At 45.5% G+C, this 15,702-nt stretch overlaps 2 protein-coding genes and 1 long non-coding RNA gene across 5 annotated transcripts; 2 read left to right on the top strand and 1 right to left on the bottom strand.

Moving 5' to 3' along the window:
* On the top strand, window positions 1-7,816 carry LOC124061391 (CD59 molecule (CD59 blood group)). 2 transcript variants are annotated; one of them, XM_046393154.1, is made up of 5 exons: window positions 1-416; window positions 2,185-2,282; window positions 5,266-5,415; window positions 7,022-7,123; window positions 7,365-7,816. In XM_046393154.1, the coding sequence occupies exons 3-5, from the start codon at window positions 5,361-5,363 to the stop codon at window positions 7,562-7,564; spliced, it is 357 nt and encodes a 118-aa protein (XP_046249110.1). In that variant the 5' UTR covers window positions 1-416; window positions 2,185-2,282; window positions 5,266-5,360; the 3' UTR covers window positions 7,565-7,816. The 2 variants fall into 2 exon arrangements, with proteins under 2 accessions (XP_046249110.1, XP_046249111.1); XM_046393155.1 differs by having other exon boundaries at window positions 2,185-2,317.
* Window positions 7,817-7,902: 86 nt separating this feature from the next.
* On the bottom strand, window positions 7,903-15,503 carry kcnj11l (potassium inwardly rectifying channel subfamily J member 11, like). Of its 2 annotated transcripts, none has more exons than XM_046393134.1 (6): window positions 15,373-15,503; window positions 11,329-11,491; window positions 10,781-11,026; window positions 10,421-10,690; window positions 9,870-10,077; window positions 7,903-8,939 (listed from the first exon to the last, which is right to left on the bottom strand). In XM_046393134.1, exons 1-6 carry the CDS (start codon window positions 15,378-15,380, stop codon window positions 8,509-8,511), a joined length of 1,326 nt encoding a protein of 441 aa, XP_046249090.1. In that variant the 5' UTR covers window positions 15,381-15,503; the 3' UTR covers window positions 7,903-8,508. The 2 variants fall into 2 exon arrangements, with proteins under 2 accessions (XP_046249090.1, XP_046249091.1); XM_046393135.1 differs by lacking the exon at window positions 15,373-15,503 and adding an exon at window positions 12,019-12,175.
* On the top strand, window positions 13,065-14,847 carry LOC124061394. The gene is made up of 2 exons (XR_006843738.1): window positions 13,065-13,125; window positions 13,515-14,847. It is a non-coding gene; the product is annotated as an uncharacterized LOC124061394 (long non-coding RNA).
* Window positions 15,504-15,702: the final 199 nt, after the last annotated feature.

The following is a 15,702-nucleotide window of genomic DNA, read 5'->3' as shown; positions in this document are numbered from 1 at the left end:
TTTCTCTCCGCCCTGCAGTGAAAATCCTCCAACACAAGAGCATCTTGTGTCCCATCTGAAACTGACGTTTTGCTGCTGTTTGCAGAATGTTGGTTTGGAGCACTTTCACATTCCTCCACTGCCATCCAGCCAGATGGTAAACATCTGTGAATGAATGGACGCATCAGGAGCAGAGGAACCATGACGATGTGACATTGAGATTTACATGTTTCAAAGATATATTGATAATATAACCGAGAAGTCAAAGTCAATGGATATTGTCACGTCTATTGTCAGGCTTTGACTGTATTTGGTAATGACCTCGCTGTGGGCTTTGAAAATACAGTTCCCACAATGCTTTGGGGCGTGAACGGACAATGTAGTGAGTTTGAACGCGCAGCCCACTCATAACGGGCTGAGGCTGAGGCGCATGTAGGGTAAGTCTGAGGGTCTGGGGCTTTAAGGTGGGGTTTTTCAGGGTTGCGCTGTGGTCCCGTTTCTACTCGCATTAGAGTTCGTCGACTTCGTCAGTTTGTTTCCTTTAAAAGTCAGCTGTTGACGATTCTTGCTTGTGGTGTACCAACTCAGTACCGCCCTCTTCGTTATTTGAACACAAGGTCATAATTATGTGATAGCACCTGTCCCCGTACCCTGTCCCTGTCGCTCGGTGGTCTCACCCCGCTCAGTTCGGTGTTACTCGGTAACACTTCGCTTTCTACATGCTCAGTGAACACTGGTTTGGTGGGCTGTAACAGCCAACAGACAATAAAGGCGATGGCGCAGTCAGTTTGAGGAGAGGCAGTAACGATGTGACCACAGTTTGTCATTTTGCCTCCTTTGGACGTGGAGAGATATGAGGTGTGTTCGGTAGGTATGTAGTTAAAATGAGACATTTTACTAGTTGGACTTGTATGTTATGCAGTGAGAGTCTGCAGTGAGTAATAATCACTCAGGATCTTGGCATGTAACTGTAAGAGCGCCCTCTGCTGTCCGGGGTCAGAAAGAGCTGCAGAACGAAGAAACATTCGAAACACTTAATGTCGCAGTTAGACACAAAGGCGGGCTAACGTGCGCCGCATGCTGCGCACCAGCAAACTATACACGACTAGCTGGTGTTTCGTTAGCATTCAGTTAGCATAGCGAGCACGAAGCCTGTGGGTAACGAGCTGACATTTTGTTGTGACCTCATACACTTCTGAACGACTGACCGATGACGACCGAGCAGTAACGCTCACTCACTGCTACGTTATCCGCTAAAAATGCGGCGCCGCCCTGCAAGGTTCGAGTCTTCCCGAGGCGTGACTGCACGGATGTTGTCCTGATTGCACCGCCTTTATGTCCGTGAATATCAGGCCTGGGTCAGGGTTAGATTCCTGTCTGCGTTGAAAGAGTTAAACATTAGAGCTTTAAATTAAAAATTGAGGTTAGGAAGAGATGTTTTCAGTTGACGTGTAATCTGCGGGATTAAGTTGCTCTGCTGCTGCGTGGGGGTAAATCACTGGATTACTTTGACACTGAAGAACAACGCGAAAGTCAAGTTCTGTAGGTGTAAGGAGCAGGTTTTTTATTTTGGCTCCCGAGCTTCATGGGCGTGTACTCATAATCCACACTGATGTCACACTGAATCCTCAAATTCGTGTTTTCAGCTTAGGGTCCACAGACATGGAGGTTTAAAGACAGTAGCTGCTCCCATGACATGTCAACATGCTGGACTGTAGTCCCCAGTCAGTAGGAGGGGGATAGAGCCAGGAAGCCTGCCAGGGTCAAGTTGAATGTGGGAGGATGTGTTGGTCTCCAGGAGACAAAGCATGGAAACATTTTCATCAAAGACCAAACAGGCTCCTGCCAAGCTAAACAGCAGTTTGAACTGACATCTGAAGAACTGTCAACAAGCAAAACAAAGCAGGCAGGAAGGGATTTGACGCCCACAGTACTGTGAATATTTTCATGTACGATGAGCCAGAACTGCTTTTCAGATGACTTCTGGCTGTGTTCAGCAGCCCAGCAGTGACTTTCCTCTGTGTCAGAAAGTGAACGGCTGAAGGAGAAACTGTGAGCTCTTTGTCTGCTAACGATGCTCAGTGAAATGACTTTAGTGCTCACGTTATCCGGAGACTGCAGCCGCCTGGACTCTGATCCCACCTTTAATCTCATTTGATCGAGTGGTTAAAGTCAGCGCTGTCAAATCTCTTTCCTTTTCACCAGGAAGTCTCTCCTCACGACTCGCGGCTGAGTTTGTTCCCGAATTCATTCCTCATCCAACCAGACCAGTTGACAGCATCTGAAGCCTTCATTCAGCAGGAGTAAGTCCAGTGCGAAAATGTTTTAACTGCAGCCCGTAAGTCTCCTCTGTGCCTGCATGTACACGCACACAAAAACACAAACCCAAACACAAACCCAAACTTCAGATGTCAAGACGTGTTCTTTAGCTGAGAGATTATTTGATGTCATAGTCTCTGGTAGCCCCAGATACTCACTTATGTGTATTTACAAGTCAAGACGGTTTCATCCTTCTTCATGGTTGTCAGTAGGAGCTGTAGGTCTGTCAGGTCCCTGTCTGGTCCCTGTCTCAGTGAGTAAACCTTCACCTGAGATACATTTACTCGCCAAAGCTCATTAAAGAGGAGCGTTATTTTAACTTGCACATACAGAACCTTTAACACGTTCTCACAGTGTTGGGTTGAGGTTTTATTCACACTCGTCCACATCTTTTATAAGAGTTCTAATTAATTAACTAAACCTGCACGGGAGCACTGATTTCTTTTACAGGTGAGAAGTGTACTGAAAAAAAAACTTTATGGCTTCAAAAGCTGTCACAGTGAAGAATTACGGGAAAAGAGAAGAACTAAAACGAGCTGTAGTGTCAGTGTCTCTCAGTAGTCCTGTGGTGTGTATTCAGATTCAGGCAAAGTGGAGTAGTTCAAGTGAAGAAACGAGAGTTGGGACAAAAGGCCTCCGTGCAGCTCGAGACAGCAGCTGGATGCACATACAGTCGCTGCTCTGTGTGCAGCAGCTGACCGTCCCGTCTGTCACACCCTGGGACTGATACATGACAAACACGTCCATCCCAACCAAAGCCCTGCAGAGAAAAGTCTGTTTTTATTGTGTCGTCATGCTCGCAGTCTGTGCTTTTCTGCTGTGTGACGGAACACTGAGAGTCTGTAAAACACATCACATTTCACATCCAAGTGTGTTGTTCAGCTACGTTTCATTCATTCATTTTGATGTTATTTAGTGTGGCTTTGTTTTTAATCTGTCCTTTTGACATTCCAGGTTGACTTTGGTTCATTTTTGTTTCTGTTAAGCACAAACTCACCTCTAATTTTGGCTTCTCATTTTGTGAATTTCATAAAGTAAAAAACTGATAGGAGGCCAAAATACAAGAAAAATAATACGTGAAGCTTTAAAAAAAACTAATCTTTATTGATAATCACTTATTATTATCAAATACAGCAGAAAAATGCGAGAAATCTAACTGACGCAGTCTCATTACATCTACAGACAGAGTTTGGGACGCTGTGTAAGACGTGAATAAAAACCACGCTGAACATGGTATAAATTTAATGTTTGATCTCCTCACCTTCAGTGGTTTTTGTTAATATCTGCTTATTCTGAATTTGGTGTCTGCAACATGTTTCAAGCCTACAGCTAAAGACGGGAAATTTGGAACAGTCCACAGGTAAACATGTCCAACAGGTGAGAGGACCGGGAGCGAAGTGAGCGTCCTCGAGATGTTCCATCGTTACTCTGAGCTGCGCCAACGCAAAGCGTGAAGGCGAGCTGTGGTTTGTGAAGCTGCTGACAGACGTGTGTTTCACATTGTCTTTGGAACTCGTGGGACATCGTGTCCTCCGGGCCGAAGAGGACGTCTTTTTTAGGGACATCCCTGCTTATTCAGAAAGATGCAGGCGCACGTGTCACAACAGTGTTGCCTCATCGTCGAAGAGAGCAGGAAGTAAACTGCAGCGCATGTGCACATCACAGAATGTGAGGAGAACATGTGAGACCCTGTTGGGCGGTTCAGCAGCTGAAGTCAGGCATCAGAAATGTGAAAGAATTTCACTCCAAAAGCGTCGACGGTCTGCGGGGTCGCAGCAGTGAACACACTCCTGTCCACGCTCGACTCTTAGAATCAACCATCTGTATTGTCTTTATGCCAACATTGCAAAATTTTGTAGAGATTCCTGCCTTAAGGGCACACATATAAATAACACAAATACTTAGAAATGAACACTTGTGAAAGATATAAAACACAAAGTAAATTAAAGTAAATAAAGTGCACTTAGTGCCGGTCTATGGTAAGCAGTGAGTGTTTGTGTGAGAAAGTTAGTGTATGTGGCTGGAAGGTGTAGATGTGTGAGGTTCCTGTGGGGTGATGAGGTGTGACTGCAGGGGGTTTTTACAGCTCTGGGGAAGAGGTCGTCCCTGTCCTTTAGGACGTGTTGCAGGCACCAAAGTCAACGTGTATGTTAAAAAAAACAGAAGTTGATCAGTTTGAACATTAAATGTCTTGTCTTTGCTCTGCGTCCAATCGTTGCGTTTGGTTTTTATGTACGATTTACACAGCTTGTCCCAACAAAGTCACGTTCAGTCAAACGTCCTCAGTTCACCGATGAATCGACAAACTCCAGAGGGTTTTAAGGAGACAATGGAAGGAAGATTAAGGAAGGAGGCCAGTCGAGGAGTTGAAAAAGAAAAGCTGAACCAGATTGAAAGGTTAGGATTCTGGTGCTTGTGTCAGTGCATGTCTGTGATGCCTCTGAGGCGTCTGGGGGATCTGCAGCAACAGAAACACTTGCATGCCAAACCAATGCAGGACTGTGCCACATCACAGAGGAAGGTGCGCTGGGCTGCGGTGGAACAAGTCACAGGTGTTTTACATGAGTAAAATCGAAACATCTCTGCTCAGACCTCGACTTCAGGTGGCTGCTGTTTCTCAACAAATCAGAAAAGAAAAAATGAAGTCTGAATGAATCCAAGCTTCCAGACTGTAATAATCACACGTCTCTGAAAGGTTACCTGGAGTCACAGACATGTTAGTCACACTGAGGGGTCACCCTGTACATCACTATACAGTAGACATGTCATGCGACTATGGGAATGGATGAACTGTTTGAATAGATGGAAGGCAGCAGTATAAACAGAGTATTACAGCGTCAATAAAAGCCTCAGTGAGGCTGGGCCAAGTGATTGTGGGAGGGGAGGAGGAGGAGGAGGACTGACAGGGAGTCTTTGTGTTCCGCTGTACAAAGAGCTGTTCTGAGTCGCCTGCCGTCTTCCTCACAGGGTCACAGTTTGACAGATTGGGCACCAAACCGAACCGAAGCCTCCACCGCCTTCTTCTCCTGCCTGTTTTTGTATCTCGTTTGAAGGGAGACAACATGAAGCGCTGCCTTGGACTGTTCCTGCTCGTCTGTTTTGGGATGCTTCATTTGGGTGAGTGGACACAACTCATATTGATGCATCCAGACTATTGAAATCATCCACAAAACTCACATACATTCACATGAGCAGCACACACACAGCAGACACATTAAACATGGTTTGTAATAGGGTGGCTACATTCGTGTGACACAAAAAGCAACAGAAAAGGGAAATGCCAACTGCCACACAGTGGACTAATGGTTCATTTCCACTGTGGTTATTGTGAGCAGAAGGAAAAGTGTAAGAGGGCAGGATTTCATGTCGGGCAGGGAAAATTGGCACGCAACACCAAAAGTGAGGCAAAAGTGTGAAATCCCCATCAGTGTGTTCCTGAAAACTGTTGCAGTGTGTAGAAATGGGTTTTTTCTCTGTACGACGTCCTTTACCTCGGAAAAGACCGAAACAGTCCAGTGACGTCCGTCTTTTCTGGACTACGTCAGTCTTTCCACTGTGAGAGAACTGAGATCATGAGAACTTGCTGCATCTGTACTGTTGTGGCGTCGTGTTCCTCTCAGATCAGGGAGGAAGTGCTTTTACCGCCGTGGCATCACCTGAGGGCTGATGATCCGAAGCACAGTTTCGATGAATCGGTGGGTTTAGCTGCGTTGCTGACTGACACCACATTAACTGAAAGTTGTGGATGTTGTCCTGGCTTGACTCTTGATCCAAAAAGAAGAGCTTCACTTTTTCCTGAGTGAAGAGAAACAGTACTGAACACGTTTTCTGAAATGTGATCTTAATGAGAAGCAGAGATCACATCTGCAGGCAGACATACTCCCCTAATGGACACCACACTTTACTTTGCTTTGGACTGGAAAACATTCCATTAGCAAGAACACACTGAACACAACATGTAGTGTACGGGGCTAAATGTTTATTGAAGTATTTGTCAGTGACATTCAAACCAGTAATGACGAGATAGTAAAACAGAAATGGGTTAATGTAGAAATAATAAACACATTAAATATAAATAAACGGATGAACATTTGCATACTGCTTGGAAATGCTAAGTTGGCTGCTAACTCTCTCCCTCAGTGTCACTTTGACTTCTCATGATGTGGATCTTCACGTCGTTGGTGTTGCCTGCTAGCAGGTTTAGCCAGTTAGCTCCTGTTGGCTGGAGCAACGACGACGACCAACCAAATTAATTCTGAATGAATAAAGAAATAATCATTGCACACACACCAGCTAACACCTCCTTTTATTTTCCTGCTAATGCTCCCTAGCTTGCTGGCTAACTAGCTCAGCAGCATTAAGTGGCTAGCTAGTTAATTCAGCTTTACCTCGGCAGGCTTTGGCTCTGAAGATGTTCTTCAGAGAACAACGTACAGATCCTGAAGAGCTAACAGTGTGGATGTTCCACTCAGTTTTGATGAGACACAAATTCAAGGTGCTTTTCTGTCTGTTAGGGATGAAAGTTTTGGTCACTTTGGTAACCGTGATTCAAAGAGATTTTGGGGGAAGGTATCCCCTACATGTTAGCAGTGTTGTTGTGTTGTTCATCCTCTCCAGCTCTTTGCTCGCGTGTTGAGTCCTGACTAAACCTGGACAAGATGCTGGTGATGTGAACGTATGTTACCACTGGATGTAAAAGCGGTTCCTCCTCCTTCTCCTCCAGGTTCTGGACTTCGTTGCTACAAGTGCTCTGACTACGCGGGACGCTGCGAGAACGTGCAGGAGTGCACAAATGAAGACTCCTGCATATCTCTGAGTGAAAAGGGTCAGCACTTTGTCACCATCATCATGCTGTCATTCAGGGATTTAAGGCTTAAAGCCAATTTTCTGTTTCTCAGGTTCTCAAATGGCCCACTCTCCTTTACATGATAGTAAATCAATTAAGATTCAGGCTGAAATTTTTTTGACACATTTTTTATTCTTTTTATAGACCAATCACATTTCCTCACTGGTTTGTTTGTCCACTCTGTGTGTGTGCGTGTGTGTGTGTGTGTGTTCCTCTCCAGGTGGGAAGACCATCCGTCAGTGTATCAGGTACACAGACTGCGATATGTCCCGTCTTGGCCACATGTTCCCCTCGATCTCCAGCTTCACCTACCGCTGCTGCAGCAGCAACCTGTGCAACTCCGGCAACGCTGTTACCACGGCAACGCCCATCCTGGCTCTGGCGGGGGCCCTGCTGAGTGTTTGGTGGTGCTGGATGTAAAGACCTGCAGGCTCCTGTAGTTTAGCATCACAGGATTTAACATGAACTAACTTGTATTTAGTCACCTTGCAGGTTCTCAGGCCAACAAAGAAAAACTCTGTTTGCTAATTTTCACTTTCATACTTTACCAGTTAAACAATAAACAATGAAAAGTTTTTCTGTTATATTTTGACTATATATCAAATTCATATTGGTTTTTTTGTTTAATGATTTAAAACCAAACAAATAAATCCATGAAATATTTTTGAACTACATTCTGTTTCTGAAATATTTCAAATTAAAAGTGATCTCTCGAACATGTGGAGTGTTCCCTCAGCACAACACTACAGGAGACCAAATACAAAAAGCTGATTTATTTCAACATAAATAACAAACACTGAGATATTTCATACATCTACAACTGAGAAAAACAACAGCAAATGTCCCAGTGATTATCGGGTGCTGCAGGATTCAAACCCATCTGTGACTGATCGTACAACAGCAGCCTTCAGATGGCTCACAAACAGCACAGTAAGCACTGAAGCTTACGTGGGATCTAACTGATCAGCAGACCACTTGGTTACTAAGCAGGCTGAGCATGCAGGGCGTTGTGTGCTGCAGGCAACATTTACTGAAATCCTCTTCTTGTGCCTCATGATCAGATTGATTCCACTCTCGGGTCTGTAGCTGGTAAGCTTAGCTTAGCATTACTACATCATCATTACTACAACCAGGACAAATCAGCTAAAACTACAGACAATCCACCAGCCTGCAGCCCTGAAGCTCAGTAATTAACACCTTCTCGTTTGTGTAATACGTACAAAAATATGTGTGAAAACAACAACAACTACCTCTTGGCAGGAAAGTGAATACGGTGACTTTTAGTATCCCCCAGCTCACCTGAGGGATGACCTGAAGAAGACATCCTATTTACTGTACACAATTTACTTTTTTTTTCATGGTTTTCATTCGCTCATCTCTCCCAATCCGTCCTCTTCTGTCTGTCGTCCAATCACTTCCAGCTGCACCGTTTTCTTCTGTCCTCTCTCCTCCACCTCTTTCTCACATTTCTCTGATTGGGCGTACCAGGGCTGAGAGGCGGAGCTATCGCAGGTCCGGCCCCCTCTGCGGAAGCCTCCCCTCCCGGCCCGGACCAAGCCCCAGCCCTGCAGGTGGGCATCCGAGCCGCCCTCCTGGACGCCCCTGGTCTGGTCCAGCTCCTTGGCACTGAGAGATGGCATCCTGACAGGAACCGTGTTGCCGAACTTGGAGTAGTCGACGCAGTAACGTCCGTCCTCCTCAGTCATGATGGAGACGAAGCGCCTCCCCCACAGGATCTCATCGGGAGTGTAGGAGGTCCGAGCCTGCATGGTGATCCCCGTCGTTTCCACCACGCCTGAAAGGAGAAGAGGACAGTGACAGAGATTAGTCACAGCAGAGTTTTTAATCTAATAAACTTGGTGGAGAGCTGTTGTCTGTCCACTCCCCATGCTGGGCCTCCACCCACACTGTTTCCTGCCCCCTCCTGCTTTCGAGTGCACCACACGCTCCTTTTGCCAGGTGGATTTTGGACGGTTGTCACAGGTGAAGGCAGGCACATGTCCACATGACCGAGAGACAAGCACAAACTACGATGAAATACGTATATAAATAAGTTTATGTCTGCACAAACGTTACTTAAATGCATCTTTTGTGCAGTTGTCTCCAGCTGTTCCAGCAGTTGACCCCACAGCACTTTGAACCTGATGTTGACATCAGCATGTTTAGCTGGTACGATGCTTAACACGCTCGCTGTGTAACATGCTAACATGCTAATTATCAGACAAACTTCAGCTGAGGCTGAAGTGAATGTCATCATTTCTGCAGGTGTTTCTGCAGTATTTTCAACGTGTCTCACGATGAGACACGTTTTGGTTCTGGTTTTGGGCACATGTTGACCTGATGGTGGCGGACTGACACTGACATGCACAGAAATGACACATAACAGTTTCCTGATCTCACTGTTCTGCGGTTAATGGTTGGTTTAGTTGGCTGCACTGTTAGCTGCCAAATGTGGATGGAAAGTAGAGGTCAGGCTTAAAATACATCTGCTGTTTCTGCTCCCTGCTAAGTGCAGCATCAGCAACCTGATGTTTTTTCACATAAAATGTGTTGAATTATCTGATCATTTTCATTTTAATGTTGTTTTTACGTCCAAACAAAGAAAAAGATGAACTTGGTTGAGATGGTACAAACTGGTTACAGCTTGTTAGCTTGGTAGGTCTGTGTGCGTGTTTCCTTTTCATGGGTCCACGTTGACAGGACGGGTGTTTCCGTGGTTCCTGACCTTCCAGGATGACTATGATCTCCAGGTCCTCAGAGCCCAGCGACTGGGCGGAGACCTCGTACAGAGGACTTCCTCTGTCGATGGTGTGGCTGATGATCAGAGGGGAAACCAGGAAGATGCCGTTACTCCTCAGAGGGTTCTCCACCTGGATGTCCAGCTGGGACACCGGGATCACCTCACCCTCCGCCGTCACCGTCCGCCGGATCACCTGGAAGGAAACATCCAAACAAAAAAAATCTGTCTCTTTATCCAGCTTCAGTTCAGCCAGGCTGAAGCTGGCTCAGAGGAAATTAGCTTGGATTCTGACTTTTGTGCCCTGGACACTTTCTGATTGGTGAAGTTAGTTTTTAGTTCTGATACTGAGGGCTCTTAAAGGAACAGTTCAACATTGAGGGACATGTAAACTTGCATGTTTCTGTGGTCATTTTCCCTTTTGCCTCTCTGTATGTCCCTGTACCCAGTCAAAGGACCGTGTGGACTTTGTTTTGTCATGTAGCATTTCCAAAGTCATACATGAACCGTGAAGCTCAGCCGAAGTATGCAGACGTCACCTGCAGTTGGATGGTGGCAGAGATGATCATACTTTTCCTCAGGTCTCCGACTCTGAACATGAAGGTTGGACGGCCGTTTCGTGGCGCGATGACGGCGTTTCTGGAGAAGATGAGCGTCTCTGCTCGGCGGTTGGCCTGTGCCGTCTTCATGAAGACGCAGCCGAGCATCACGGCATTGATGATCAGCCCCAGAATATTCTGGATGATCAACACGGTGATGGCCAGAGGACACTCCTCCGTCACCATCCTGCCGCCAAACCCGATGGTCACCTGCGGCGGACAGAACGTCAGCTTCCACATCACACAAACCAACAAACAACTGCACCTGGATCAGCCAGAGAGAGCAACATCAGCTCTCACCTGGACTTCAATGGAGAAGAGGAAGGCTGAGGTGAAGGAGTGGATGGCGGTGACGCAGGGGACGGGGCCCGGGCCCAGCTCGCCGTTGGGATCACGGGGCTCCAGGTCTCCGTGAGCGAAGGCCAGCAGCCACCAGATCATAGCAAAGAGCATCCAAGAGCAGAGGAAGGCTGAGGTGAAGATGAGGAAGGAGTGCTGCCACTTCAGGTCCACCATGGTGGTGAAGACATCCTGCAGGAAGCGACCCTGAAACCCACGAAGATCACAAAGGAAAGTAAAGGTGGACAGAGAGAAGGACAGGGAGACTGGCTAGAATTCAACATGTGCCCTGGTTAGCTGCTTATTTTTTTTATTGCTAATTATGATTGTTAACTAGCATGACTGAAACAACTCACACTGGTTGAAACATCTGGGTTTATCGCTGGCTCTTAGAACTGATCCAGGAGTGTAACAGTAAATACTCATCAAAGATCATACAGTAATTAGAAGAGGAAAGCGAGCAGAGACTCCCACAGTCCAGGACCCGGTTTATTTCTCCTCTCCTGTACCTGCTCTCTGATGTTTTTGTGAGCCACGTTGCAGGATCCGGTCTTGGTGATGAAGCGGGCCTTCTGAGATCTGGAGCGGCTGCGGTTCAGGCGGTTCTGGTCCTCAGCCAGACGGGTCAGCAGGAAGCCGTCGGGCAGGAGGCCTTTCCTGGCCAACATGGTGCTGCACACATGAAAGGTTTAGGCTGGCGGCTGCGTACCTCCAGCTAGTGACGACCCCTCAGACTTATCTGGTGTCCCTTTGGAGGGGCCGACCCCTCAGGTTGGAAACCACTGGACTAAACAAGCTGACCGTATATGAAGTGTCTCCACCTGCAGCAGCTACGACAGCAAACTGCGACCACTAACTGTAATACTGTTACTTTTCATACTTGAAGGACATTTTGGTGAAAATACTTAATAGGATTTTGAATTCAGTACTGTGGCTTGTAACTGAATATTACTACATTGTGGTTTTGGTACTTTTACTGTACTAAAGGTTTTGAGTACTGCTTCGACAACTGCCATAATTATATTTTAAGGAAACTTTCTGTTCTAAGATGAGAAATATTGATTATTGAATTACACAGACATAGATGGAGGATCTGGAGGACATTTATGTCCTCATACAAACACCACAAACAGGTTTATCAGCTGTCAGAGTGCACACACAGCGTGATGAACGTCCAGTAACAAACGCAGTCATGTTACCTGTTCCGAACAGCAGCTCGGCTCGGACACGAACGAATACCTGCAAACGGTTTTTATTTATGTCGACGTCAAATAGGACGCGGCCTCCATCGTCTGTCCATCACATCCTTCATGTAACCCCACACAGCAGGACCTGAGTCAAGTCAAACCGGGATGCCAGGAAGGGATTCCGGCCCAGACCTTCAAAATAAAATACTTTAGCGCCTCTTGTACCTGACAAGGGACGTAACATTCCGACAAAATTCCAACAAAATTATCATCTGTATTTTTCTAGTTAACCCCAGAAATTTGGGAATATGTTTTGCGCTTGTTTCAGACGGCCCACGTCTTTGTAGTGGTCACAAGTTCATCAACATGAAATTAAATTTACAAAACTTTGATTTTGAAACATTATTCTCGGCTCCGGTGTAACGTAGAACTTCGGGTCGTGCTTCGGACATGTTGAACTTGACAGCAGCTGCAGGATGCTGAGCAGCTTCACGCTGCAGGGGCTTCCTGTTGCCCATAGAGGGCGACAGAGTAGAGTTTAGTCGCTGAGAAATCATCTTCTAAAAGCAATCAGTAAATCAAGTTAATTAGGGTTGATATGTTGATTAAAGGATTTCAGAAAGCACTTGTGCATGGATTACATGGGTATTAATGAGATATTTCATATTGATGAGAAAGTTCTAAAAAATAACTTATGAAGTTACCCATTTTTATGGTTATCACGAGAATAAGAAAAAACGTTTAAACTATTGTTAAAGAAAAAATTCTGTATCCCTTTGTCAGTCATTTATCATGTAAATATTATAAATAATAAACGTATCGTCTATTGAAACACGTGTGTTCTATTTTCTACTATACTACAACATTAAGTTAAATGTATTTATTGTTCTTATTATTGTTGTTGTATTGTTGTAAAAATAATAAAGTTTTTTAGCAACGTTAATAATAAAGTTGTAAAAGCAGACAGGCTGTGGGTGGCAGAAAGGCGACGTCGTCGTGTGTCTCGACTTCCGATAATTTACAGTAGAAGAAGAAAAACACGTTCTTTTCCGGTCCGCGGCGGATGTTTGGATTGTTGTGTGTGCGTGATGGCGTGGAGAATGGCGAACACATACAGAAGTACGTTATTTTAAAATAAAATATATTTAAAGACAGTTTCAGGTGTTAATGATAAGAGTTCTGATGATACTAATGAACAGACTCGAACTCTGTGGAAATGTTGTTGCTGACGTCCTCTAATGTTGGCCAATAATAAAAAAGTGTTTGTAGCTTTGAAGGAAAAGTTTCAGATGAAATCGCCTTTCTTGGCAGGCGAACTACATCCGTTATTAAACATGTGTGTAGTGACAGAGCTATGGGAAGGTTTGATCATGTGAATTTATTACATTTATATGGCCAAAATTACTGACGGCTGTGAGTTAAAGTTTTTAAAATTAAAGAAGACTTTTTGTTTTTAAATAGTAGGACACATTTATAAATTAAAAGTTCTTCTTCTTGTTGGTACACAGTGATGAGGATATTAATCTCCATTGTGGTGACAACTGAAAGACAGATGTCCAACTGAACAGTCTGTCTCTGTAGTGGCAGACTGATGATCCAGCTTCGTGCCACCAAACATGGCCACGGCAGACTGGCACAACATCTGCAGCAACAAAATGGGTGCTCATTAGGCCTGCTCCAAAGTGCCACTATGAGTTTGTGGTCTGCATTTTTTGTATCTTCTGTGTTTTATTTTCTATGTCCTGCTACTGTCCTGGTCAGCAAACTCCATTATAAGAGATTCTGAATTTCAGTGGTTCAATAAAGTTATACACACTAGTTCTAAAATATCCACAAGGTGCGTCTGAATTCTGATATCTTCTCCCTCTGTAGACATCGAAGAACCCTCCAGAGGACACGGAGACTGTGATCCAGCGCAGCTCACGGCGCTGGTTCCACCTGATGGGTGAGGCCATGAGGCCTGATGGGACCGCCACCATCGTCCAGCCCTCCCTGCTGGATGAGGACGAGGAGTGCAAGACGTCCCTACCTCCTCTTATTCTTCCCCACACGGCAAGAGAATCTCACTGGACTTTGTAGGGTGTTGGGACGCTCAAGGAGGTCCTGGAGCTGACTGGATCTGAATTACCTGTGGAGGTCTGTGCAGCCAGAAGAGACGTGACGGAGCCAGACTGCCACACTACATGACACTTCGTGCCTGACACTGCCTGACTTCACCGCATAGACCGCCGGTCCAGTTGTACATGTGCTAGTAGAGACGTGTGGAAACTTCCACTTAAGACCCCTTCACACCGTGAGACTGTGGGCTGTCTAAGACGAAAGTTGCCGATCGTGAGAGAAATGTGGCAAAACCTTTACAATCTAAAATAGCTGTGTGATGCAATTTTCCTTCAGACTTAGCTTGTCGTCTGTTCACTCAGGGCCCATCTGAGTTTCCACTCAGTTGCTCGTTGTCAGTATGCCCTCCCTCGGTCAGAAACGCAGAGGAGACAGGAAATAGACGGTCACCACTGAGCGAAATCAGGTGTCCTTGCACAGACAGGATACGCTGCGAGGACCTTGAGATGTGACACTAATGTTTAGGCTCAGTATCCATCCATTCATCTTAGAACACAGAGCATCTGATGATGTTGCACCTGTTAGATAGATAGATAAAAAACTTTATTGTCCCCGAGAGGAAATTTGTCTTGGGCATAGTGCTACAGCTTTGCTCGTTCACACACTGTTCATTCATCCACAATTTAAAATCTGTTGGTTAAACATGCATTGTTCAAAATTAACTGTAAAGTTCCTCATCTTTGCCATAGAATCTTAATAAAACAATTTAAAGTTTTTCTTTGATTTTGTCTCACTCCTTCAGTGTTTGACAGGATCTTAAAAGAAACTGTTATGTCTCTGTAACCGATCGATCTGTCTGATGCATGTAACCGGTGACTGCAGCTGTCAGTTAAATGTGGTGGAGTAGAAAACAGCATAACCCCCTAATACATCAACACTGAACAGTACAGTACTTGAGTAAATGTACCCGGTTACTTTTTACCACTGAAAAAGTATATATAAATCAAGCAAGGAAACAACTGAAACACTAGACTTTCCTTCTAATAAACTGGAAGAAAACTGCGAACAGAACAACAGCATTATGGAGGCGGATTTATGAGAACGTGTTACTGCATGACATCTTGAATATCTGTTTTGTATTACACGTTAAGGTCTCTTATTAAATAATTCCATATCCAACTCCGCCCGTCCGAGCTGCAGGTCACGTGACGCAGGGCAGGCCCCGGTGAGGTTATCGAACGCACCTCCTCTCAGCGCAGAGGAAACGGGATGCAGGCTAGCGCCATGTAACGTAACGGCTTTATTTACCTTTTCATTCACTCCAGTGACGATGGCATGAAGTAACGTTAGCCAACGGACGTCAGAGTTAGCTCAAGCCAACGGAAGCCGGTGTCGTCGTGTGGCAGGAAGTCCCTCTCTGTGTCGGTTTGTTGTTTAGGTTAGCTGCCCAGGCTAGCTAGCAGCCTGTTTCTTTTACCGTTTGGCTGGGAGTTCGCCTCGGAGGAGACCGCCGACCGCCGCCCGGTCAAAGTTCCGTCAGACCTCCGCCGGGGCTGCCTGTGGTGATGGAGGGAGAAACACAGTTATGAGAAACAGCGCTGGTAAACCCACAGGATGCGCTAGCAGATGTAGTTAGCA

Source organism: Scatophagus argus, chromosome 7 (genome assembly GCF_020382885.2).
Source record: "Scatophagus argus isolate fScaArg1 chromosome 7, fScaArg1.pri, whole genome shotgun sequence".
Classification (NCBI taxonomy): Eukaryota; Metazoa; Chordata; class Actinopteri; family Scatophagidae; genus Scatophagus; species Scatophagus argus.
The sequence above is the reverse complement of the archived record's forward strand: the minus strand, read 5'-3'. Positions and strand labels throughout refer to the sequence as shown.